The sequence below is a fragment of the Gekko japonicus genome, unplaced genomic scaffold, assembly GCF_001447785.1.
Source record: "Gekko japonicus isolate JY-2015 unplaced genomic scaffold, Gekko_japonicus_V1.1 scaffold2253, whole genome shotgun sequence".
Classification (NCBI taxonomy): Eukaryota; Metazoa; Chordata; class Lepidosauria; order Squamata; family Gekkonidae; genus Gekko; species Gekko japonicus.
The window spans coordinates 130533-158319 of record NW_015174337.1 but is presented as its reverse complement, the minus strand read 5'-3'; the positions used below and the strand labels follow the sequence as shown (position 1 = coordinate 158319).

Below are 27787 nucleotides of genomic sequence, written 5' to 3'. Positions count from 1 at the left end.
AATGGATTAGTTCATCCACTGCTTTCTCCTTGTTTATGTTTGGTTATAGTTTTTATGATGTATTTTTGGAATTAGGCCATTGTTAAGGGATGAATTTTTCCTTCAGGGGGCTGTGGCTCAGTGTTAGAGTATCTGCTTGGCCTGCAGGGGGTCCCAGGTTCAATCCCTGGCATCTCCACTTCACAGGCTCAGATAGTAGGTGATGTGGAAGACCTGTGCCTGGGATGTGGAGAGCTACTTGATGGACAAATGGTTCAGTATAAGGCAGCTTTTTGTGTTCCTGGATGGGCCAAACTACACCTTTCTCATCAGCTGACTGTTGCTCCTCTGATATAATTTAATTGACCAGTTCTTTAATAACTAGGGTGGTGGTAACTGCATTGCTGATAGTGTTGTGGGCAGAAGTCATTTCGGGGGGATCACGGGGGATCGCAGTTCCCCCGGGTGAGGTACGGGGGCGGGGCACATGACGAAGCCCCGCCCCCTGCTTCCGGCCCTCATTCAGCCAGGAGGAGGCAGGAGAAGAGGGAGGGTAAGTTGCTTCCTCCCTGCCTCTCCCCACCCCTGCCTGCCTGGGGCAAGGGAGGGCCTTCACGGGGCTTCCTTGCACTCCCGCCGGCCTTGCAGGTCCACTGCCGGGCCCCTCATGGGGCTCGGCAGTGGAGCTGCAAGGCCGGCGGCAGCCGGGACCATTGGGGGCGGGGTGTGTGGCCTTATGACACACTTCCGGTGATGTCAGGGGGTGTGGCATATGCTAATGAGTTATGCTAATAAATTCCCCTAGCTCTTTTTCTACGAAACGACCCCTGGTTGTGGGCTTCACATCACCACTTTATGTAGCTGGAGTCTATAATGAGGCCATATCATGTCTCATTAAAGGAAAAGGTGAAGGTATATGGACATAACCCCATAAGACAAGAGAGTATGTAGAGAACCAGGAAGATGCAAGTTTTTGTTTATTAGTAAATAATCTTATTCCAAGTCTATTTTTGATTTTTCAAACAGTTATGAACTAAAAAATGGATGTGTTGTGGTTCTAGATTATGTTCTCTTCTTTTTAGCTGTTTCCTTGGCTCTTGCTTTGAATGGAGTCTGCACAAACACTATTAAATTAATAGTGGGAAGGTAAGTCCTAGTACATTATAACTATTGGCTGAACTTCAGTACCAGCTGAATATAAATAAAATAAACTCTAATGCTGCTTTGGGGACACAGTAGTCAAAGAGTTCATATAAAATAAATGAAGTAAATAAAAGCTAGCATTGTCATAGCTTCTAACTCTTTTAGCAACTGCCCCTATAAAATAAAAGAGAGGGTGAAGATGCTAATGGGTGTTTTTCTGCCAGCAGTTTTCTTATTTAGAAATATCTAGAGAGTGTAGATTTTAAAAAATTCATATTAAATTATAAGTCTTCTGCAAAAGCTTTCATCAAATTGGATTACTTGCAACAATTTATATTGTGTCAGACAGTCCTCTTAGAAATCAGAGTTCATTCCTAGTATTCCCTCTCCAGAAGACTGCCTCCCACTGTCCTTTTATGCTGTACTTTAACAGGAGCACTGTGAAATCATGGAACTTTTTCCCCATGAACCATCCATGAATATGATCAGTATAAAATGGAGGAGCGGGTGCTAGGAGAAGCTATAAAAGCAACCTGCAGCAAGGGATCGGTTATTCTGGTTTCATAATTCCTGAAACAGAAGGTTGTGAGAATCTGCTTGGGAGATAACACATCCATATCCCCATAAAGTGGCTTTGGAGGGGATGTAATACAAATTGAATTTCTCCCCACCAGAGCAGTAGAAGTAACTAATCAGAGGAGAGAGGAACAGTTAAGAAAAGAGTGCAGACAAGATAGAAACCGAAATCTCAATTGTCCCCTAGAAGCTCCACAGCCCCGTAGCTAGGGACTTTTGGGGGAGGGGGCCATGGGGGGCCTGAAGCTCCACTGTATAACAGAGAGACCATTAAGTAAAGGCCAGCTTATAGAAACAGCAGTTGTAATCCGTTTTTTAAAAAGTCACAACTGTATGTGTTTTACAGATGTATGCTCTGTCTAACCGTGTCTGAATGGAATGATTCTCATTGCTTCTATAACTTAAAAACCTATTTTTTTTCTTCTATTTTGTACCTTGTAACAGGTTTTAGGTTCACAGCATCTTCCTTTTTGTCTCTAATGAGCCAGTTTGGTGTAGTGGTTAAGTGCGCGGACTCTAATCTGGGAGAACCGGGTTTGATTCCCCACTCTTCCACTTGCACCTGGCTGGATAACCTTGGGCAAGCCGTAGTTATGATAAGAGCTGTTCTTGTAAAAGAGCAGTTTCTGCCAAGAGCTCTCTCAGCCCCACCTACCTACAGGGTGTCTGTTGTGGGGAGGGGAAGGGAAAGGAGTTCGTAAGCCGCTCTGAGACTCCTTTGGGTAGTGAAGGGTGGGGTATAAATCCAATCTCTTCTTCTTCTAATAAGTAAATTGAAATTTCTTCATTTTTCTGCTACTACTGATGTAGAACAGTGTCAGTAAGCTGGGATTTAGCTATCTTTTTCCAGAAGCCTGACTAAATAAAAATCAATTCACTGTGTGACACAACTCCCAAACCACTGTTTTGTTTAATCTATATTCCTGCATGTGACCTTTTCCAGGTTATAGATGGAGAAGCTCTCTTAAGTTTGAATTAACCAATTAATTTCTGAAGAAGCTGCTCAGTATTGCCAGATGGTTCCTCCATATTCAGAACTACGTCTTTCTCCTTGCCCACATGCCACTCTAGACTGTTAAAATTCTTAACTGTTTTAGTGGCTGGAGCATTCTAGAAGAAAATAACTAATCAATTTCAGTTAACACCCCCGCACAGTATAAAACTGGAGGGAATTATCTCCCTCAGCGTACGTGGTCAGTTTAATGTAATGATCATTTTGCTGTCTTTACTAATGGCTACTTTTTTGTTTCAAATGTCTGTGGTGTTTCTTGTAGACCTCGTCCCGATTTCTTTTACCGCTGCTTTCCAGATGGAGAAATGAACTCTGAAATGCATTGCACAGGAGATCCAGATGTTGTGTCAGAAGGCAGGAAAAGTTTTCCTAGCATCCACTCTTCCTGTAAGTTCATTCTTCCTAATGAGGTGCAATGTGTATCTTGCCATTGTTCCTCCTGATTGTTCAAAACAGATGTGAGACAGAATGAATATCTTTGTCTTCAGTAAGGCAGGGAGGAGTTCCATAATTCTAGTATCCAACTTCTGGAACTCTTGGTTCATGGCACTACTGGAAATACTGTTACAGAAATATTTATCTAAATAGAAGATTTTTTTTCTCACCCATCTTCCAAGGAACTCAGGGTAACAATACACATGGGTCTCCTTTCCCATTTCATCCTCACAACAACTTTGTGAGGTAGGTCAGGCTGAAAGAGAGTCCCAGGGCCAAGGTCATCCAAAAAAACTTCATGGAAGAATGTGGGTTTGAACCTAGATCTCCCAAATCCTAGTCCAACACTAACCACTACACTACACATCAATGGCTACCAGCAAGCCATCTTAAAACTTGCACAACTTGTAACTCTACAAGCCAAGTAACACCCACCGGCCATTGACTTGTTGGGACAGAAGTTGTGCTGGCCTGATCTATATGGCAGCATGTAAATTAAAATAAGGTGTAGCCCAAATGCAGACAATTTAGTTGTTTTTGATTGCAGATTTGATTGTAGATCTGACAGTCATTTGATCAACACATTTTTGTTTTTGGGGAAAAAAATATATCCTTGAATAGTAATCACTGCAGATAGATGCACGGATTAACCCCATGACAAATTATCAGTGATGGCTCAATTCTTCCATGTTTGCCTGTTAATTTCTCCAAATTTTCATGGTAAATTATTAGTGGAGGAAATAGGATTTTCTGAGTTGTTTCTAGGAAAGCTTGGGAAATAAACTAAAACAAATGGTGGATATGGTCCTTCTTTTGTGCTTCCCTGTGAATTTGTATTCATTCTGAGGGGAGGGGACTCCTAACTCTTGAGAAGGTTGAAGGGGTACTGATGGTGCAGAGCCCTTACTAGCAACAGCATAATTCTTAACCAAAAATGACATGCCTGAGCATGATGTTGGAAAAATTTATATTTTAGCCATTTTTTCTGTCAGCTGTTTATCCTCTCACCATTCTCAAGAGTAAGTCTCCCCCCCCCCCATTTTGGATGGAAAATATTGTTAGGGGGATAGCCAAGATCCATATTTGGATAGGTCAGGGCCTCTTATAAAGGAGTTCGTCTTTCTGTTCCCACAATTCCAAATTCACCCTCAATCACCACAGTTATACACAGAAGAGGGCTGCAGCTGTACTTGAGAAGTTGTTTACCATTTATAACTCACATACAGTGTAGTTAAGTGGCCAAATGATCTCCTTTGCAAAAATGTGTGAGGCACTGGAGCTGTTGTTCACGCCAAAGTCTGTACTGTTTAAAATAATCAGAGGACTTGTACAAACTGTAGTAAAGGTTTGACAAGATAACCTGAACATACCTGTCAGCTCACCATATCTCCAAATGCGTTATAAACATACCTTATGTTACCCTGTAAAACAGTTTATGTAACTTTTTTTAGAGCCTCAAAGTGGATAAACAGTAAGGCTTGATTCATGTGTGCATCATGATTTGTATCATTACTTGGTGAATTTATTTTGACAGAATTTATGAATTGCCTTCCTTGTAAAGGATTGTTCTTGAGGTGATGTGAGGTTTATATGAAAGCTCTCTCTGTGGAAATTGAACTGTGACTCAGGAGGTAGAAGGCTGAGCATGCATGGATGAATTTATCCTCAGCAGTTGCTTGGCTGGCTCAGCGGCTAATTAATGCATCTAATGACTGCATATCTGCTCCTTCTTCCACCACATGCTTAGATTTAACCTAAACCAGAAAAATTGTGAACTTTTGTGCAGCTGTAGTCATGTACCATATCAGCCTTGACTCTAGGAGGTATATGGGATAAGCAACGGTCTGGGTTAGTCATCTTTATGGCTTGTCAGTCCACCAGAATGGCATATTCCCAAGAGGAGTTGTACATTAACATCTTTCTGGGTCATTTCAGATTGCTTTCACCAGTGCTTGTTCCATTGAGATACATCCATAGAAGATACTTGTTCTGCTCTTGTATCTTTTTTTTTTACAGTAACAGAAAACATAGTTATGTCAGAGTGCTTTGACAGTTTACATGATAAACCACAGTGTACTTCTGGAAATGAGAGCTAAAAGGGACCTGCTACAGTTCAGTACAATGTTTTTTCCTAGTGTTAGAATATGTGAAGGAAATAAATCATACATCCAGGCAATGTGCTGTCAAGCTTCTGACAAAGACAGATTAAGAAGATCTTTTGAAAATGGATGATCTTTCTTGTCCTTGCTGTCAACTAATTTTTTCCCTGTCCACGCTTCCATGTTCTAGTTGACATTCAGGATGATTTTTGACTGATGCTTTTAATGTATTACATAATGTTAACTTGTTTGGTCCTAGAACTGGTTTGTACATATTCTCAGCTTCGCTGTCTTGCAAATCTGTATGGTGGTCGAGGAAGAAGTGCAGAAAAAATCATAGAAGGGAAAGGTTGCACTCTGAGAATGGAAATCAGGTCTCTCAGAAATTAACTTGTTACCTTCAGTGAGTTTCTTCTAATGTTCCATTGCTCATTTGACTAGACTGTTTGTGAGTGCACAAGGAAGGCAGTGAAACATGCAGGACAGCCTGTTGAAGAAACATGTGGACTGGTTTTTAATGATGTCTCATCCCAGTGAAACTAAACCATGCTTTTAGGACAACACCATCCTGTTTGTCATCAAATAGCTAGATTTTTTAAAAATGTATACTTTCTAGGTGTTGGGAGAAGACCTTTGTAGTATGTGTGAAATGGATCCTTTCCCCTGAGACCCCGTTAGAGCCACCATGTTTGTGAATTACATTTGCTAGAGTGAAACCCATGGAGATGAAATTATATGGCTGCCAGGAGAAAGTGGAAACGTCTATAAACTTGCAGTCCTCTACGCAGGTAACTGAGAGACCAGTGAAAAACATTTTTTTAAAAATTACAGCTTTCTTCCATGATCTACTTGGTCGAATATTTCAAGAGGCAAATTGAGTCACTAATATTTGCAAATTAGAAATAGCTTAGACTGGCAACATTCTGATGGGAGCTGTGCATTTAGATGTGCCTTGTCTGTGGCAAGCCATGTCTGAACTTACAAATACTAAAATGATAAAAAAACAACCAGATAATATACAAAAACATTTTAATGTTTAAAAGCAGCTAAAACCACTAAAATGCAAGATATCAGGCATAATGAAGACAAATATATGAAGTTGGTTGGCTTTTGCAATGTGCCTTGTGAAAGGCAGTAAAGTCAGATCTCTCTGGTCCTCTGCAGGGTGGATGTTACAGTGATGCCTCTTTGATTTCTCAGTTCAATTGAAACCTTCCAATTGCATACAAAAAGCATGGTTGTAAACAATTTGACTACAGTGGAACTGGATGCAAGTGAGTGGCTCAAAATGAACTCAGGTGCTGCAAGTGGTTAATTTGGATTCCTCTCATTGAAAGTAAAATACAAAGGGGACTTCAGTGGATAGAGTGTTGGACTAGGAACTAGGAGACCCTGGTTTGAATACCTACTCTGTCATGGAGGCTTGCTGGGTAATCTTGGACCCGTCATACACTCTTAGCCTAACCTACCTCACAGGGTTGTTGTGAGGGTAAAATGGAGAAGAGGAGGTAGATATCAGCTGCTTTGGGTCCCTGTGTACAGTGCTATAAAGTACTGAATTTCCCCCTTTTTCTTCTGCTTAGTCAGTAGCCTGTAATCTGGGACTGAGTTGAGAGTAGGGATGGGCAAGAACCGGGAAAATGAACATTCATGCTCGTTCATGAGGTCCTACGAACTATGAACTGGGATGAACCTCCCCTGCTTTGTGAACCAGTTTGGGTTCATGAGGTTTGTGGATCTTCCCCCCTGTTTTCTGTTGGGGGCAGCTCCCCAAGGCTGGCAGAATGGAAGGGGGGGGGAAGATCTCACTTCCCGGAAGGGAAAGGGAAGCAAAAGGGTTAATGCTGAAATTTAAAGGGAACCTTTAAATGCCTTCTCAATTGACTTGCTAAGTTGTGCTACCACTGGGGTGACACTCACAAGTGAACTGAAAAGTCATTTAAATGCCTTCCCAGTTCACTTGTTGAGTTGAGCTGTGGTGATATTACCTGTGGCAGTGGCATGACTCAGGGAGTCAACTGAGAAGGCATTTAAACGTCTTCCCAGTTCACTTGTGAGTGTGCCGCGGTGATGGCAGGACTCCGTGAGTCAACTGAGAAGGCATTTAAATGCCATCCCAGTTCACTTGCAAGTCGTGCCATGGTGGGGGCATGACTCAGTGAGTCAACTGAGAAGTCATTTAAATGCCTTCCCAGTTCACTTGTGAGTTGCGCTGCTGCAACTTGCAAAAGTTTTTGCAAGCTACACCACCACAGCACTGTGGCTTGAAGAAGGCATTTAAAGAGACCACAGTCTCTTTAAATTCCTTCTCCAAGCCCTGCCACCAGTGTGTCTGCTGACACAAATCACACGAACCTACCTGGGATGTTTGTGGGGGCTTGTGAAGGCAGAATGGCATGAACCTCGGTTCATGAACCATGAACCAGGCCCAGTTCATGACGAGTTTCAGTTTGTAATTCAATTTGTGCCCATCCCTAGTTGAGAGACAGCTGGCCCTTGGTTTACCAGAGGAAGGGGCTGCTTAGCTTTTTCCCCTAGGGTTCCCATGAGCTGAACCCCTTTTACTTTACCCCTTGTGAGTGAATGCCAGCCATTCACTCATATGGAAGAAAGTGTTGAATTCAGTCGGGGGAGGGATAACATGGCAGTGGAGACAAAGTTTCCTTGCTGTCCAGTAGTGGAAGTTCCATTGCCCCCCCAGTCGGAATAGACAGACACCAATATGGATTTAACAAGGGCCACTTTATTAATTATTTAATAACAACAAATACTAGCGAGGGGTTACCCGAAATGTACTGAGGAATATGACAGGTGTCAAACTCCTGACAACCTTCATTTCCTTCTGGGCGATGCACCTGCTCCAATCTCAAGCCACCGAAGGTAGCTTTCGACTAGCAGCATGGCATGTTCAAAAGAACCCCTGACCCACCACCCCCGAAGCCGCAAAGGCCCGCTAAAGTAGGCCGGGCCTGATTGTTCCAAGGAAGATCACCCCTTCCCGGCCTTGAGCTGCAAAGACCTGAAAGCCGTTCCTGGAGGACCCTTTATTTCCTTTATAACAATGCCCCAGTGCTCACCATTTCCATCTTGATCGCGCTACCCTGCCAAATTTAAAGTGACCATACTATTTAACAACCCGGCCCCCCAAAGCCAATAAACCAACACCACTATCGTCAGTGCAAGGTAGGCAAAAATACCCCCATCCATAGGCCAAACCGGTAGAGGCGAAAAATTCCTACCTGGCTCCATGAAAAGGCAGCCGGTCAGACCTGCACTAAAATAGGGTGGGAGGGTGGGCCGAGCTCGCCGACGGACTGGTGAGATAGGGGGCAGGAGCCAGACTTAAATAGACTGGCTCTTCCCCCTGTAGGTATCTTTTCTCTTCATGCCTCTCACGGAGGCAAATCAGCCCTCGCATACTATGCTGATAGGAGACCCATTGGAGTAAATGCAGGATATCACTGAAAGACACTGCCCATGGTTCTGACATAGATTGATGTATTAAAAGAATGTTGCTGATTTTTGGGGTGTGTGTGAGTATTGTGTGTATGTTTGTGTATGTATGGGTTTGCGAGCCTGGGAGTCATGGTGACTTCTGGCGACTCCTACTTGGGCTAGGACATTTCAGAGGGGTGGCTTGATATTACTTGCCTCTTCATCCTGGCCCTTGTACTTCCTCGAGGTCGCCCTTCAAAATACTTGCCAGGGTCAGCCCTGCTTAGCTTCTGAGATCTGATGAGATTTGGCTTGCCTAGGCTATCCAGTTGCTGGTTTTTTTGATCCTTTGATTTGCTTAAGAAACTCCAAAATTATTTTAAGTGGGGGGAAGTGTTTGCTAGTCTGTAGACTTGCAGTCCATCAGTTTCTATATACCCAGTCTTGATCTGCCAAACTTTTGAGAGACCCATGCTATTTTTCCACGATATTAATAAGCAAGAGTGCTAGCTTATTACCCAATCAGCTACATACTTTATGATCCGCTCAATGTGGGATGGATTACAGGATCAAAACCAGCACTAGTCATGCTATTTACTCTTGATATCTGCTCCAGATTGAGTTGTGAGCTAATTATAATAGTAGTAAAATGCTTTTACATGGCAGGCTGTTCCTATGTTCCTTTTGTTCCAGGAAGCACTGCAGAATGATTTGCTGTTTTTATGTCCCTCCCCCCCCCGTTTTTCTAGAGAAGGATGGATGATGTTCATATGAATAGAACAGCAGTTAGCGAATGAACCCCTGAATTAAAGTTGACAAAGTGTACAATGCATCACGAAAGACTAAACAGCACAAAGTCAGCTGGCGTCAGTTTTGGCAGCTGGTGTCTGTTAGCTTTCTACAAACCAGAATGAGATGAGACATGGAGCATGAGGATGCAAAAAGGAGATTCCAACCTTTCTCCAATGAGAGTTTCCAACCATTCTGTGTGTGTACTTTGAATGCTGCAAAGTTTGTCATTTACACCAGCCTGTGAAGGCTAAGAATGTGGGCAAGGGCATGTCCCTCTCCTGTTAAAATATCACTACAGCCTGACCTCCCTTGGTGAGCACAGGCATTTCTCTGCCTCCTCTCCAGTATCATATCCCTGGCCTTCTGCCAAGGAGCTCAGGGTGGCATTCACTGTTCTCCTTTTCTCCATTATATCTGCACAACAGCCTATTAACTAGGCTGAAAGATGGACCCCAGATCACCCAGGGAAGTTCATGGCAGATTAGGGATTTGAATCCAGGTCTCCCCAGTGCTAGTGTGATACTCTAACCACTGAATTGTGCTGTTTGCCATTGGCTCCAGGGTGCCGCATGATGGAGTGAGCTCCCGTCTCTAGTTCCAGCTCCTGCCAACCTAGCAGTTCAAAAGCAAGACATTGCAAGTAGATAAATAGGTCCCACTTCAGTGGGAAGGTAACAGTGTTCCGTGCGCCTTGGTGTTTAGTCATGCCGGCCACATGACCACAGAAACGTCTTCGGAGAAGCGCTGGCTCTTCGGCTTTGAAACGGAGATGAGCACTGCAACCCTAGAGTCGGATTCGACTGGCTTTCGAGCAAGGGGAACATTTACCTTTACCTTTAGTGCAAGCTGTTGGCTTGTGTCACTTGCAATTTATGAGTGTGTGAATAACCCCCCCCCCAAAGGGGCTAGTCTCTGAAGAAGCATGAAATATCATCCTAACAACGGTGATATGGGTACTTTCACAGGGTTTAATAAAAAGGTGTGGAATTTGCTTTGCATTTCTCTTATTATTAGGTCTTCCCTTGTGAACTTGCCTTTTTCTCCCACTCCACGTCACTTTGCTTGCCTTCTTTATCCATTTCCTACCTTTGCTGCAAGTAATATAGGGCCTGTGAAACTTGCATCATTATAAACTGGTATTTAGGGTATCACAAAATTATGCCTTCTCGTCACATAATATGACTCACATTGTGCCACAGTCACTCCAGTTCCTGAATGCAGTATGATCTAAAAGCAGTGTGAACTGAACAACAGTTTGTATGTAAGGGCCCTGGTTTGTGTCTGGGGGGGGGGGGATTCTGTGAAGTGTGGTTAAAGAACATTTATCATGAACATTCTACATCTATTTAATTTGATTTTAGCAATTTACAAAGTTCATCAGTTTTAGAGATACAATAAATGTGATATAGGCAAAAGCTGCAATTGGTGTTTGCCGTAGGTTCTTTAACAGTTCAAAGCAATGGGGGGGGGAGTCAGTTGGGGCTCCAGGGCTAGATCAGGGGGTTCCCTCCCCATTGCAGTTCCCCCTTGTCCCCCTACAGCTGTGCTTTGATCCGTGGGAGAGAGATCTGCAGGAACATTTAATGGTGAATGCATATTTCTCTTGCGGTAAAAATAATAGTGGGGGATTTAGATTGGGGAAAATGGCAGGAAGAAAAAATGTTAGGTCTCCTTCCCAGTCCTGTTGCCAAGATCTGATTTCCTCTCCTCCTTCCACAGTTGCTTTGGATCTCATACAAAATGTGGGAGAGCCCAGTCATGAATTTACCTTGTCAAGTCTCATTTGGACCATTGTTAAAACTCGATTAACAAAACTTTCTGTATTGTTCAAGTTTTCGTTACTACCACTAAAGAGTCATTTATTGCCAACAATGTGGTCACAATGGACCTACTGAAACAGATAATTAAGTGATTGTCTGGTAGCCTTTGTGAATAATAACTTGTATCATTATACAATGGATGGTTTAATTGAACAAGATACACAAACAGCAGTTGGCAGCTACTCTGTGTACTTTAATGGAAGAGGAAAATAAGATCTTTAAATATGTCCCGTGGCAAGGTCAAGTAATCAATGTCATAACATTCATGCCAGGCTGAAAAGATGCTTTGATGAGGGAGATACCTCTCTTGAGTCTGTAGGGTAATTTGCAAATCAATAATGCTTCACTCTGAATATTTGTTAAAGCATTTTCATTGGACAAAAGTCCCTTGTTAAGTATCATCTTGGCTCTCAACAATGTAATGCTGGGAGACTGCATGGGAAATAAACTCTTCTAAAGCCATTTTATGCATGCAGTAAAGCAATTCCAAGCAGACCAGATGCCCAGTGATAAAAGGTTGGACATTAAATGAGAGAGATTCTTTTTAACATCATTCCACTCTTTGTTACTGTAAATAGCCCACTGTTTTTTAGCAATTGAAGAATGATTTCTCAGTGCATCATTTCTGAATGCCATGCTTGCTGTGAATACTTGATTTCAGGCACCAGCTGCTGCTTGTGAGGGTTTGGGAAGTCTGAATTCATTCTAGAGCTTGGGAGACAAATGATTTGAAGGTGACCTAAATTTACACTTGGATCATCTTCAGTTGCAAATTTAAATATAATGTTTGATGTACTAGGCTCTGTGAAATCAGTAAAACTTTAAAAATTCTGTTAACAACTGTGGCTTGATTGACTGTCATGAGCGGTAAAACTAGAGACTCTTGTTGCTATGTGTACGTTCACAAGTGCTGTCAAGTTGCAACCAACTTATGGCAGCCCTAGGATGGGGCTTTCAAGGCAAGTGAGAAGCAGAGGTGGTTTTCCATTGCCTTCCTCAGCAGAGTCTTCTTTGGTGGTCTCCTATATATAGCTAATCTCTCACTGTCTCTTTCCCCAGATTCCTTGTGTACTCCCAAACATTGATTTCTTTGGTTCACAAAAACATGCAGAGCTGATATTTGGTTTCCCTGAACACAGAAACAGAGCACTTCATGGCTTCTAGGTCGCAGTATTATAGGCATCTTTGTGTCTGAATATTACACATTTATTTTTGATTATATGACCCTACCCAATAAGATATTTCCAAAGTGTGATAGACCCATGCCCAATGGATGAGGAATGTGTAGAAACTCCACCACTTTCTTGAGGTAGGGACTTACCATCTTGCAAGTTTCCAGAGATATTATTCACACACACACACACCCGAAGCTGGGAAACATTCAGATACTTGGACTTTACATGCAGATGTTACTACTAGATTAGCATAATTTTTTTCCATTTTATGAGAAACTAATCAAACAATTTTCAAATTATGTATGATTTTAATGTCCTCCCATTTGTTTAATAACAGCTATAGTAATATGAACCTTTATTTTCCAGTACTTTTTTTACATAACATTTAAAAAACCAGAAAATCAGACTGAAGAATATTACATTTTTTTTCCTGGGTTTGCCTCCAAGTCCTTGATGTCCATCAGAAACCCTGAGTCATTCCTCAGAATTCAGAGCTGACTATGTAGCACAGTAAAATAATTGTTTGAGGTACATTTCCTTCTCCTAAGCAGTATTTCCATATTTTAAATTTGCTAAATAGATGAGTAATGTATACCTCAGTTTAACTTTCTTCTGCAAATGGAAGGACATGCATCTCCGTGCCTATGAGTGGGAGTGTGGATCCAGTTCCATGTTTGGAAAGGTTTATAGGTACAGATTCGACATTTGAATGTGATCTCTGAACCGAAATGAAAATTCTTATTTATTTTATTTATTTATATTTACATTTGTATCCCGCCCTACCCCGAAGGCTCAGGGCGGCTAACAAGGGCACAATAACATATAGTTTAAAAACAATAAATTACAATAAAATATCATAACAGATTACAACAAATTTAAGTAAGAAGGGGAGATCTTAACCTCACATAGCTACGTCCTACAATCTTGTCCTCAGAGGTGTGTCCAAGCACCTCACTCCACCCTTGGGGCCAGGCAATCAGATGTTAGTACACCAGGGCATAAGGGGTACAGGTGGAATAGCGGTGGCGGTAGCTCCTACTCAAAAGCCTGGCAGAAGAGCTCCATCTTGCAGGCCCTGCGGAACTGAGAAAGGTCCCGCAGGGCCCGGATCTCCTCCGGGAGCTCCTTCCACCAGGTAGGAGCCGCCACCGAAAATGCCCTAGTCCTGGTCGCAGCAAGTTTAACTTCTCTCGGGCCTGGAATTTCCAGGAGATGATACCCTTCCGACCGAAGTGCCCTTGGGGGAACATATGGAGAAAGGCGGTCCCTCAGATAGGCTGGACCCTTGACTAGTCTCCTTACTAGGAGATAGTGAAACAGAAGTGGGATTAATTTCCAGCAATAAAATGGGAGGTTTGCCTTCAGTGCAGTATATTAGCTTTGTTAGGGGTGGGTTGGAAGGGCCTGAACTGCACAGAAAGAGAAACTGTAATTTCCCTTTGCAATTATGGCTTTTAAGATCCCAATTCGGGGAGTAAATAGTAAAAGTGAAACTGTCTAAGCTCTGTTGGATCCTGCAGGATTTTTCTTATGTAAAATAGGTTTTTTATTCTTTTCCAGTGGACAAAATTCCCATGCTTTTTCTCAGGGTATAGGGTTCTTAAAGAAATAATAAATATACATAAACCATAGTTACTTTACATATAACTGTATGGAGGTTTCTTTATGAGGTTGTATGAAATGGCTTGCCATGTATCAGTCTTGTTACTGGTATAAGAATGGTCTTGGTGGAAGTGTGCCTGAGATTATATATATGTATACTCATATTATCTACATATGAGATTCACCATGTGTACTGTGCTGCAGGATCCCATATCATCAGAAAAGAGATTGGCGGGCACCCTTGGCAGGATATTTTTTCAACATTAGATCCGTAGTATCTATCTATCTATCACTGCTTATACAGCTATAGCCTTGAGAAGAAACTAAAATAATAAAAAATAATGCCTAACTTGATGATCTTCTGCTGTTTAATTACTGCCCCTAAAATTTTTGCTACAGACAGAGTTACAGAATCATTTGTAGGTCCATAGCAGAATTCCCTCTCTCAACATATTTTCTGTTCTTGAAAAAAGTATTAAAGTTGCAAAAATACACAACCAGTGTCTCATATAAATTTGAGTAGGTGAAACTGATGTTTCACTTGTGAATTGTAAACACTGAAGAATTTTCCAGTAAACTCAGTATTTTATTTTCATCTCTGCCTTCTAGTGCAATGAAGACTTCTGAAGGGTCTTTTTAGATAGATAGTTTTAAGTGCACTAGGGTCATATAAAGGCTTTGTGAGGTAGTTATACTGCTGCTATGATACTATTATATTTCCTGTACCATTTTACAGTACTTTTAATATTATTTCTAAGTAACTTTATATATTTTTTCCTTAGTGTGTTTGATGTTTTTGGAAAAATAGGTGTTAATTATTATTTTTGATAGGAGTGTTTATAAATTATATTCTTTTTATGTATTGTATGAGTATTTTTGGGATACAAGCTGGCCTCAAAACTGAATAAATATTATAAGCAATTGCAGATATTGAGTGAACACCAATTTTGAACTGTAATGGTTGTTTTTTGATATGACCACTGGGAGGCTAATGTGATGCATTGCTTGACATGCTGAAAGTGAAAAGTGTTATTCTTAGGAAACTTTTATGCAATAAAATTGCTAGGGTTTCATATTTGTACATTCAGAAGAATATCATATGCAATGAAATGGCCCAGCCAGGATGAAATATGGAGAACATGGGCCTGAAAGTCATTGCTAGGCCAAAATATTTACCACTTTTACTATGTCTCTACTGTATATAAACAGAACTGAACACCAATAAATTACCAAAGTAATCACTTAGAAGTACTAACTGGAGCTACTGTAGGAGCCCCCTACATAGTCATCATCTTGTACACAGAAACATATTTTTGGCATATTCAGATTTCATGGCCCCATGTTTCTTTTCCCAACCACACGGAAAGGTAATCACAGTGCAAGTGTCCTTAACTTCCAGAGGGATGTCCATAAAGCTATCACTGACTGTCTTGCAGCAGCCTCATTCATTCCAACCAGACAGACACAGTGGACTAGCCCACAGGTATGTCCAGCTTGAGATGCTAAACCAAAAACAGAGGAGGAGAGAGTTACCAATACAAAAGCAAAAAAGAAGGAAACTGCAAAGTTAAGACCTCTGCAAAGTGTGAACAATAATAACAACAACTTCACAAATAGAATATGTATATATATTTGTGTAAATGCAAATATCCAGAAGTGTATATCAGTTATCACAACAATATGTCCCATCAGCACTCCAAAATGTAATCAATGGCTAATCAATGGCTAAATAATAACAATCAATTCAGAACCTAAAAAGGTTAGTCAAGAATAGAAGAGGGCCAACTCTAAAAATCTAATTATGAAACAGACAAAAATATACATGTATTTATTCAACACAAATTAAAATAACAAATAAGGTCCCATTCATACCTCATATACAAATATTAAAACAAACAAAGGCAAATAAAATAGACCTAACGCGTTTCGGCCTTTACATGCCTTCCTCAGAGGTCTAATACAAATAGAACATGTTGGCTGATATGTAAAAATATATACAACCATACATATACAAAATATGAAATAAAGACCAGAAAACAATTGCTCTGGTCAACTATATATTCTCCTGAGATTGTACAGCCAAATGTTCCCAATAAAATGTTCCTTAATCTACTATATAGGCCCAACACCTTTTTGATCAACACTGCTTTTAATTTAAGGAACATTTTATTGTCAGTCAGAAAATTACACTGTTTTACTTACGAAATTGACAAGCACAGATGAAATGGAGTTCCTCTAATAGTGAGGCAAGATGGAGCACAAACAATCATGGGCCAGTTTGGTGTAGTGGTTAAGTGTGCGGACTCTAATCTGGGAGAACCGAGTTTGATTCCCCACTCCTCCACTTGCACCTGCTGATGTGACCTTGGGTCAGTCACAAGCTCTGGCACAGCTCTATCTGAAAGATCAGAGCTCTCTCAGCCCCACCTACCTCACAGGGTATCTGTTGTGGGGAGGGGAAGGGAAAGGAGTTTGTAAGCCGCTCTGAGACACCTTTGGGTAGTGAAGGGCGGGGTATAAATCCAATCCCTTCTTCTTCTTCTTCAAAGTCTGACTGAATAATATCAATCAGACTTCATTCAAGTTTACACCCCAACTACAACTGCTGATGAGGAAGAAACTGAAAGCTTTTATGCAAGTGTCCAGGAAGAAATTGATCACACAACTTAACAAGATGTGCTGATAATCATAGGTGTTGTTGTTGTTCAGTCGCACAGTCGAGTCTGACTCTTTGCAACCCCATGGACCAGATCACGCCAGGCCTTCCTGTCTTCCGCCGTCCTCTGAAGTTCACTCAATTTTATGTTCGTTGCATCTATTGACACTGTCTAACCATCTCATCCTTTGCCGTTCCTGTCTTCTTTGACCTTCAATCTTTCCCAGCATCAGGGTCTTCTCCAGTGAGTGCTCCCTTCTCATTTGGTGGCCAAAGTATTTGAGCTTCAGTTTCATTATCTGGCCTTCCAGGGAACAGTCAGGGTTGATTTCTTTTAGGATTGACTGATTTGATCTTCTTGCAGTCCAAGGGACTCTCAAGAGTCTTCTCCAGCACCATAATTCAAAAGAATCTATTCTTCGGTGCTCGGCCTTCCTTATAGTCCAACTCTCGCAGCCATATATGACTACTGGGAATACCATTGCTTTGACCATGCGGACGTTTGTTGGCAGGGTGATATGGGCATCACTGGATGGTCAATAAAGAAATCAAATCAATTGCATAATCCGAAGCAGAAGATGGAGAAGCTCTTTTCTCTCTGCTACAACAAGACCAGGAGCTGATTGTGGTACAGACAATGAACTGCTGGCAGTCATTGACTGCAATGTATCATCGATCAGTAGGCATATCAAAAGCTCATGAGTGTCTAATTTTTACAAGTAGGACACAGCCACAGAATGACCACGTTGTCAGTTTCAACAGTGTGCACCATTACCTTCCGTAAATGTATGAAGACAGATAAATGTATGAAGACAGATAAAGGAACTTCACATATATTTTTCCTCCATTATCAGTTTGCCTTCCAGAAGCTGCTCACTAATAATTTTTGACAAAAGGCTCAATAATTTGTTTTATTGATGAAAGCAGATAGGAGGTTCTGCTAATTACTCAGGATATGTGCATGTGTATCCAACTTTCTGTGATCACCTTTGCATTTTTTGGTCCTTACTGTTGTTCTAAAGCTGCCCTATACTGTTATAAAATAATGTGATAATATTATGAGCATGGTGATGATGGTTGATCCATTCAGGAGAGCCATCTGTGCTAAAGTATATGATGGAGGGAGATCATCAGAATCATATAGACAGTCAGATTTGGTTCTAAGATGCAATTGTCCAGGTTTGGAGAATGTAGATATGGTATGTTCTCATGATGGTTCTCATTGCTGAAATTTCATTAGCTTCAACATTGCAAAACTGAAGGAAAATCTAAAGACTACTTTTTTAAACTGTTAACCTATAATTTGCTGGTGGTTTGATGATTTTGTTAGAGGGTAGCTAAATAGTGGAAGTTTATTTCTTTCACTGGGTTCATATAGTTACAGGGTGTACTCTTCAGGCCCCCTTGATGGTATTTCTACACCGTGCAACTCTGTAATTAAGTGAGTCATAGTTACTCCCATCCCCATATTTTCCCCATGTCCTCATTTTTTCTGAATCCTAACAAGGTAGATGTTATGATGGTTGGAAAGGCTTAGTTCTTAGAGAGTGTTGTGATTTGACAACTGTCTCAAGACTATACATGTATGTTCATAACCTGCCTTTCTTGCTGAGACTCAAGATGGATCACAGTGTAAATGCAATCAAGTAGCATGGGATTTTCAAGAATGCAACAGTTCAATAGTAGTAGACTTACAAACATTAGAAACAGCAAAAATGTAGTGGACATAACTAAATTCTCTACATTTGTTCATAGTATATGCTGGTACAGGCTTTGCTGATAGAGAATCAGGCTAACCTTATGACAAAAAGTTACTTTCTTCATCTAGCATGGATATTGTTCTCTTACTTCGACTCTACTGATTTGGCCCCACTGACCTATGACACAATAACCCTGAAGATGCATTATTGTTCTACTTTGAGTTGCCTTTGATAATAAAAAAAACTGGTGCAAAATGGTGCAGCTTGCTTTTTAGCTGGAGCAAACTGCAATATGCTTATTGCACCTGCGGTGAGAAACCGTCCCTGGCTACTAGTTGGTTTCTGTGCTCAATGCAAGGAGTTAGTTATTACCTTTAAAGCCATTCGTAGCCAAGGGCCTCTCATCTGACCATGTTCCTGTGTAGCAGCTCCACTTGGAATAGCAGGGCCAGTTGACAGTGCTATCTTGCAAGTAGATGAAGATGGATACTGCTTGATCCAGAGTGTCTTCTATAGCAGCTACTATTTTGTAGAAAGCTCTTCCTGAATTTGTCAGACTTTTCTCCCTTATCAAGCATATTTCAGTGTAATAAAGATCAATTGATATGATATGTTGACTTTTGAGTACAATATACAATTGATTTTGAACCCAAAAGTCACAATAACACAATTGATCTCAAAAGCCTTGTTTTTAGAGTAAAATATTAGAAAATTATTTGGTGGTATTATCTACGTTCATTGCCTATTTCATGCATTATGAGTTGTAGACCTTTACTCTGCGTCTTTATTATTTTCGTCTAGTTGTCATGTGTGTTGTATTGGCTGAATAATAGTTGTCAGCAATTACTGTTGACAACAGCTGTTACAGATTGGAGTCTTTCATTAGAAATCTAAGATAAAGCATGTAATCAGTGTACTTGGCTGTAACTGCAATAACAATAATTATCACGTCCTTTGCTTTGGGAAGTGGCTGCTTGCTGATAAAAAAGGAGGATGCTTTGTGTTTCCAAGAATTACGCTCCTGTGTTAGAAAATGCAGTCTCTCATTGTATCTCTTTCCCCAGATCAAGCTCCACAAAGTATCTTGAGACTGGAAGTTTATTAATGGAGTTTTTGGGGTTTTGTTGATATTCTGTCATTTAGTCCAGTTGAGGAGCTTGCTAAATTAAATCCCAGTCTGTACTACTTTCTGTCACTGAGAGGGACAGAAGAGTAGTAGTAGAAGAAGAAGAGACTGGATTTATACCCTGCCCATCACTCAGAGTCTCAGAGCATCTTACAAACTCTTCCCCTCCCCACAACAGACACCCTGTGAGGTAGGTGGGGCTGAGAGAGCTCTTTCAAGAACTGCCCTTTCAAGGACAGCTCTTGTCAGAACTATGGCTTGCCCACAGTCATCCAGCAGCTGCAGGTGGAGGAGTGGGAAATCAAACCCGGTTCTCCCAGATTAGAGTCTGTGCACTTAACCACTACACCAAACTGGCTGAAACCATTTGGCAGTTTTTACCAGTCGCTTATCCAGGGTTAAATGTGTTGGTTCATTTCCCCCCCCCCAAAAAAAAGATTGGAATTGCATGGTATTCCTTCATCTGGGATTCGTCTGAGTGTGGCAGCCACAAAGCACTGTGCTGATGGCCACACTCCAGAGCAGGCAACTAAGCTTCATTAAACCATAATCATGTCTGGATTGCAGCAATATGTTGGTCACACAGGTACTAGGCAATGTGGTACCCCAATGTGCAAGTCTTAAATGCCAGCATCTGCACAGGAGGCGCAGCAAGGCGAACAGACTGAGGTGAAGTCAGACGAAGAGTCTGGTCCAGAGCCTTGCCCAGCACCCCCAGTTGGAGAAACTCCAAGGCCAGAATACCCACCTAGCTCACCTGATTGTCCCAGACGCAGGGCACGCCAACGTCTGAATGTGCAAGAGAGAAGGAGGAGTGCCAGACTTCTGCTGTTGCAAAGGCAATGTGAGGGCCTGTGGGTCTTTGCAGATTGACTCCCAGGGAAGGGAGGATTTGGTCATAAACGACCCTGCTCACGTGCCTTGGCACAGAAGCAACCGTGCACTCTCAGACCTAGTCCTGGCTGTCAGCCTTCACTCCTCGCTCCTGAAAACTCTGACTGATTTCCCAGCTTTCTGACTTTAGGCTCTGTTTCTCAGCTTGCTTTTGGACTACATATCCAGCTTTCAGTGAAGGATATCCGTGGCGACCGGCCAGATCCAGCACACTTGCTCTGTCTGACTTGCCCCATTTGTCTATTCAGATAGTCAGTTGCTCTCCAAGGTCTTGGGCCGAAATATTTGCACTCTGCACTGGAGGTTTTCTTTTATGCTTCAAATTCTTTAATTCTTCAGATTCTATTATTGTTTTCTTCTGTATTGGACAACTTGGGCTCCATCCTTCAAGCAATCCCTTTGTGCTAATCTGAGGAGAGAAAGTAGTGTGACAGACTGTTGTAATTCTCTTCCTTCCCAGTTGTCTTGTGCAAGATTACCATTAAGAGGACTGGTTCCAAAAGAAGTCATCAAGGTATTACCTCTTCCCTTTCTTACAGTGTAGGTTCTCTGGATGGATTAACAACATCTAAAGTGTTTCCCTTTAATAAATACAAGGCAGTAATTTTGTTGGCCCTCAATAATAATTCCACAGTTTTTTACTTTCTTTCTCCTGCCAACCAAACTCAGATGGGAGTAACAGGTTTAGCTTCACTTAATTGTTCCAGCCAACTGCTATGTAGAATGTCCAAGCAAAATGTGGCTGTAATATTTCTGTTGTGAGTGGTACCTGTTGGCTGTCCTTCCCCACTTTTGTGAAGGAACTGTTTCATAGATGATGCTATCACACCATTAGTTTTGGGCAGAAGGTACAGATGTTTTTCCATTAGCTGCATTAGATCAAACATATGTTGAATTGATATAAGTAGACACTTTGTCTACAGGTGTCTGTCAGCTATGGTGCCATGGGGGTGGGGAGGTTAGTTGTATTCTAATTGCCTATGTTAATGCATCTATAGCTCTTCAATAAAGTATTACCTTTCCTGATAAGCGTGTACTATGCTGTTGGCTGTGGGTTCTGACATTCTGTTAAGAATCCTTCATTCTCTCTCCCCAACCGAGATGAGTGCCGGAGAGGAGAAACAGATTCACGAGGAAGAGGAGGGAGAGGATGGAGCACCGGAGAGGAGAAACGGATTCACGAGGAAGAGGAGGGAGAGGATGAAGAGGTCCCAATCCCTACCACAACTGGGGGCACGGCTCCCACGACCCAGCCAGCGGTACCGGTGACCGCGGCTGAGAAGGGAGCAGTCCCAAAGACGATGTCAACCCTGTTGTTCCTGACCCCCTCAGGGCCGCAGCAACCACTTGGCCCGGGATATCGACTGAGCTCCAGGTGGGGCCAATTCAACCCGGATTCTACTGCAGAGACTTATATGCTCACACAGGGGCCTAGAAGAGACAGCAGGTTTGACCTGAGATTTACCTCAGTAGGAGGTTTACCCACCATATGGGGCACCCTTTGAACCACTGCCGGCCTTGTGGGTGACAGAAAGGTCGAAGGCGAGGAGTGGGCACGTGTCCCCGGATGAGGGGCTAGAACTGGCCCACAGGATGGAGGTGGCGGATCTAGAGAGGCAACAGCTTCAGCGGGAGCTGGAAGATATTATTCATGTGCTCCCGCAGTTGGTGATCCAAGCCATTAGGGAGGAGAGAGAAGCCCACCTGGTGGCACCAGTGGGGCCCGTGGCCCCACCGTCTCCCTCACCGCAGCCCCGGCCTCAGAGGGGGACAAGGCTGTGCCCAAAGCTGAGGATGATTTTGAACTGTGAAATGATGGCTGTTGGTATCGGGGAAATAAACTGTTCATTCCCCTCTCACTCGGGGGGAGGTGTTACAAGCCGTGCACGGCTCCTAACTGTCGGGACACCAAGTTTCATTAAATCTCTTCAGCTATTGCAACGTCAGTTTTGGTGGCTGCAGATGCGTAAGGATCTGTCCTCCTTTGTCAAGTCCTGCCAGATGTGTGCCATGAATAAACCTAGACCAAGGAAAACCCTGGGTCTGTTACACCCGCTACCTACTCTGAGCCGGCCCTGGGAGGTTATCTCCATGGATTTTATTACTGATCTTCCAAAGAGTAAATTGATGACTGTTATACGGGTGGTGGTGGATTTGTTTTCCAAGCAAGCACATTTCATTCCATTTGCCTCCCTGCCCATGGCTAAGGCACTAGCAAAAGCTTTTCTTCGAGACGTGGTGCGTTTACACATGCTCCCCAACAAGGTGGTCTCCAACAGGGGGACCCAGTTCATGTCTTGATTCTGGGGGGAGCTAATGAAACTGATGGGGGTGGAGAGGGGCCTGAGCAGCACTTATCACCCAGAGACTGACGGACAAACGGAGCGGGTCAATCAGACTTTGGAGCAATATATCCGTTGTTTTGCAAACTATCAACAAGACAACTGGGTCGACCTCTTGCCACTGGCTGAATTTTGTTATAACAACATGTGTCACTCCTCTATTGGAATGTCCCCTTTTAAAGCATTGTATGGTTATGATAGCCTGCCCATCCCATTTCTGAAAGGGGACAATGACCTGGGGTCGGGGGATGCTGCTCTATGGTGTACACAATTGCGGGACTCATGGTCTTTACTGTGTAAGACTTTGAATGCTGCCAAGGATGCATACAAATGTCAGGCTGATAAGAGAAGGGTGGAGGATTGGGCTCTGCAGCCTGGGGGCTCTGTTTTTGTGTCTACTAAAAACATCCAGATGCTACGCCCTAGTCGGAAACTGGGCTGGAAATACATTGGTCCGTTTCCTGTGAAAAGGGTGATCAATGATGTTGCTGTGGAACTGGATCTGCCTAAAAACTTGAGGAATTTGCATTCTGTGTTTCATTTCAGCCTCCTGAAGAAGGATTCCGGTTCCAGTCCTTGGCGTCCATTGAAACCTGTACCCCCTCCGATCTTGGTTGAGGGTGAGGAACATTATGAGATTTCAAAAATTCTGGACTCTAAGATCAAACGTGGGAAATTGATGTATTTGGTTGAATGGTCAGATTTTGGACCCCAGCACCTCGAATGGGTGGAAGTAGGGGATATTTGGGCCCCTAGGCTGTTGCAAAAGTTTCATCGTGAAGTCCTGGACAAATCGTGAGAACTCCCGGAATGCCCGGGAGACCTCCTGGAAGAATTGTGAGAAGCTGATTTTTGAGGGGGCAGTATGTCAGCTATGCTGCCATGGGAGTGGGGAGGTTAGTTGTATTCTAATTGCCTATGTTAATGCATCTGTAGCTCTTCAATAAAGTATTACTTTCCTGATAAGCATGTACTACGTTGTTGGCTGTGGGTTCTGACAGTGTCATCATGACTCCATAATGCTTTACCTATTGTTGATTTGGTGTTCTCAGTTCATTTGACTATGTACCAGCCAGTAAGAGTTTCTCTCTGCTTCATCCCTCACTGTGTATGAACATAAAAAGGCAATGAATTCCCCCTACCTTTAGAATAGGATGCTAAATGGTGGTGTACTGGCATAGTTTTGGTTGGAGCTATTGGAATGGTGAGAGTGGTGTGGAGTCATCGCTCTGGAGAGAGTGGACTTGGCCAGACATAAAGCATGCAAAGTGTCTCCTGGCATCGTTAGGTGGCCACATGATCAGACACATGGACATTTCTTTCAGGCAGCTGGCCCTCTATGGGGTGGACAGGGTCCACCTCTCGGAATGAGACATTGACATGTGGCTAGATGGATTGTGGAACAGTTTGCTTGCTTCAGCAGTAGAAGCATTGGTGAATTGGGGGGTTCCTCCACTCTTGTGGTATGGGCACTTGGATGGATACTTTGGTGGGTGGAGGCTGTGCCTGCATACCTGCCTCCCTATTTGGGGACTCGCTTAAGGCATGTCCAGGCTGTTGGCTCTCACCAACAAGGGTGTACTGGGGAACTAAATGGCAAGTGCCCAGGTGGAACCCGGGGCTTGCCACTCCATGGTCTTTTCCAACAGCAGATAGGCTGGGGGAGCGGATGTACATCAGGCAGCAGGTGGGTCACCTAGTGCAGGATCCGCCCACGTGTTGTGGCAGTGCTTCTGCTGTTGTATTCAATAAAGACGTGGCCAGTTTTTCCCAAACTTGGTTGTGTATGTGCTTCCTTTCTCACTTACACCCCCCCATCCCCCTGGGCTTGCATTTCATCTTTTGTGTTCATGCTCTTCGACACAATCTGGTACAATACACATGAATGAATCATTATGTTTTGCAATGACAAATTTGCCATCTTCAGGACTTCCTATATTTCTGGATCCAATGTTTTCAGCTCCAGGATATCAGAAACATACAAGGCTATAACATATTTGCTACAGCTCTGCTGGTCATAAGAGTGGAAGTACTTTCAGATTTCCTCTATTGTAGCCTCATTCTCTGTCTACTGCTGTTATCATCTTGCTTAATTCAAGACATAGCACCTGCTGTTGCTAATTACTAAAGACATTAGGAACTTTATGCATTTTCTTCTGCTTTCATTGTTTCTGCTTTTGTTACGCATATTCAATTCCTGTAGTATTTTTTATATTTAATTTTCTGTGCCGCAAACTGCTTGCACAACACATGGCACAGAAATACTGTCATCGTTACTAGTTTTGTTACATATTAAGCAGATTACATGACATTCCATATCTTGTGCAGATGCCTCTTCCTTTCATTTAGGTATGCTAGCCAAGGACAAATGTTTTCTTTTGTTGCTTCATATATACAAGTGCTTCTGTCCCCTAGTATTACATCAAACTTGGCATGCTTTCTCTTTCCCATGCTGGATGTCAGAATATGTACAACTCTGCATCAAAGTGTGTTCTTGATTGTGATCCCAGATAGTCTACCCTGTTTCTGTTGACAGCTTTCATCTTCTGTTTCCCTTTAATTTTCATGACACTTCTCTGTTAACACAAATTTTCGAGTAGCCTTTTCAGTAGTATTTATGAGCTGTTTGTTCCAAACTATGAGAGTTAGCCACCTCATCATACACGTTTTCTTGTCTTCCCACAGCTTTCCACTATTCAGCATATGCTTTGGTAGTTTCCACAGCAGCACAACTTGCTACAGGTGTTTCCTCTTTTCTCTGTTCATCATATATTTACACTATTCCGTTTTATTTACATACCAGCAAACAAGAAAACAATTTTTTTCTAGCAGAAAAACATTCCCGTGAGCTGTAGTGTAAGCTCAAGCTCTAGTTTTGTAGATATCTTGAGGATAGGAGAGAGAATTTCAACATGCCACTTCTGTGCCGATTCTGCTAGCCATTGAACAGATGAGTGTGGGATGCATTCTAAAGTATGTATTCAGTTTGCAGGGACCAACAGTGAGGCCCAATAAACCTGGCAAATGCACTGTGTGAGCTCAATTCACCTTGGAATGTGCTTTGAGCCAGTTTGGTGTAGTGGTTAAGTGCGCAGACTCTAATCTGGGAGAACCGGGTTTGATTCCCCACTCCTCCACTTGCAGCTGCTGGATGACCTTGGGCAAGCCATAGTTCTGACAAGAGCTGTCCTTGAAAGGGCAGTTCTTGAAAGAGCTCTCTCAGCCTCACCTACCTCACAGGGTGTGTGTTGTGGGGAGGGGAAGGGAAAGGAGATTGTAAACCGCCCTGAAACTCTGAGTGGAGGGTGGGGTATAAATCCATTATCTTCTTTTTCTTCTTCTCTTCTTTGGAATCTTCAGCAGTTCTGAAAGACTCTTTGGCAGATTCTGTGAAGGTATGAAGTTTGAAAACTATTGTTGTAATTTGTTTGCCTTCATAGGGCAAGAACAGGGTAATGGCAAGGGAATGAAATCAACAAAGATACATGTCACATGGTCTCTCTATGCAACAGTGGTTGCCATCTGCTGTTGTCCCTCTTGTATTTGCCTTGGATAGTATAGATTTCTGTGGGGAAAAGCTTAGTACAGCATAGTGCATTATACTGTAATGAATTTGTACACAATTCTTCTACAATATCTGTTAATGGAATGATACAGGCCAGTTATAAGAAGGACAGACACATGCAGTTTTCCTCCTGTGGACCTGGTTGCATAGGATAGCAGCTGAGCAGTGTAGCTTCAACCTATCCCAGGAAACAGAAGGGACAGATGCTAGAAACAGAGGTGTCATGGAATTCTGACGAACTGGCCCCTTAAACTTGCTTTTCATATTTATCATTGTATAACTGTAATCTCAAATGATAGATTGCATGCATGAAAAGGCAATCATAGATTAATTCCATGGCAAGTCATTATCAGGAGGTAAGAAGCGATGCCCTTGCATGTATGAACAGTCTCTTGGATTATTCCAAACTAGAAATAATGCCCGTTGTGGAAATAAATACAACGGGATCTAGAAAGAGGCTCTGGGAGAGTGCTCTGGCTTTGGGCAAACAGTGTCAGTTTCCTGTGGCAACCTCAGCAGGGTTTAATGACAGAGTCCACTGTTTTCTCCCGAGGGACTGATCTCTGTTACCTGAAGAGCATTTGTATGTTTGAATTATCTGTAGCCCTCACCTGGAGAGTGGTAACCATTGTTACCCATTCTCCTCTCCCCTATGAGGTATGTTATGCAACTGAAAATTCCAACTGTCTTGCGGTGGGGGGGGAGTTTGAGGTGTGGAATGGACTGAAGTCCAATCAGCTTCCATATGCAAAAGACCAGGTTGTCGCAGCAGTTGTGGTGTGGGCGGGACCCGGGCTTTGCCTTCTGATTGGTGGCGATATATGCTGAGGAGCAGTGCCATCAGCCATACACTAAGGGAGTGCATTTTAGAATTAGAACTTTGGCACCCACTATTCAATTATATATAAGGAGAGATTCTACTTAACTCACAAACTTTATTTTAAAATACTGATATACCTTTCTTTCTCTTGAGTCCCCCAAACCTACATTTGTTTTTGTTTTTGTTTTAAATATAATCTTTATTTATTTTAACACAACAAAGGACTCAAAAACATAACCCTCCACCAACAAATCTCACCTATACATCAAATGCAGAACCTCTTTCTAATTCCTCTTAATCATTGTCTAACCATTTATAAACCGGTGACCAAACGTTCTTGAATCTTAAACACATATTTCCATTTATCTTTTGAGTTAGGTTATCCATTTCGGCAATGTCAATTAATTTATTGATCAGTTGTTCTTTTGTCGGTACCTGTTCAGCTTTCCATTCCCTAGCCAGCACCAACCTAGCCGCTGTAAGTATATGTAAAATTAGGTATTTTTCCTTTTGCCTCCAGCCATCTGGAAGGATATTCAGCAAGAATATCTCAGGGTCCATAGGAATTTGTTTTTTAGTAATCTGCCAGATCAACTTCTGTACCTCCCTCCAAAAA

The 27787-nt window shown here is 42.4% G+C and overlaps 1 protein-coding gene across 1 annotated transcript in view; it reads left to right on the top strand.

Moving 5' to 3' along the window:
* The window catches only part of PLPP4 (phospholipid phosphatase 4), a 108395-nt gene that overhangs the window by 21312 nt on the left and 59296 nt on the right, over positions 1-27787 (top strand). Inside the window, exons 3-4 of the mRNA XM_015424275.1 lie at positions 1062-1125; positions 2973-3097. Of these exons, the coding sequence (XP_015279761.1) occupies positions 1062-1125; positions 2973-3097 (189 nt within the window). The remainder of the gene's footprint in view (positions 1-1061; positions 1126-2972; positions 3098-27787) is intronic.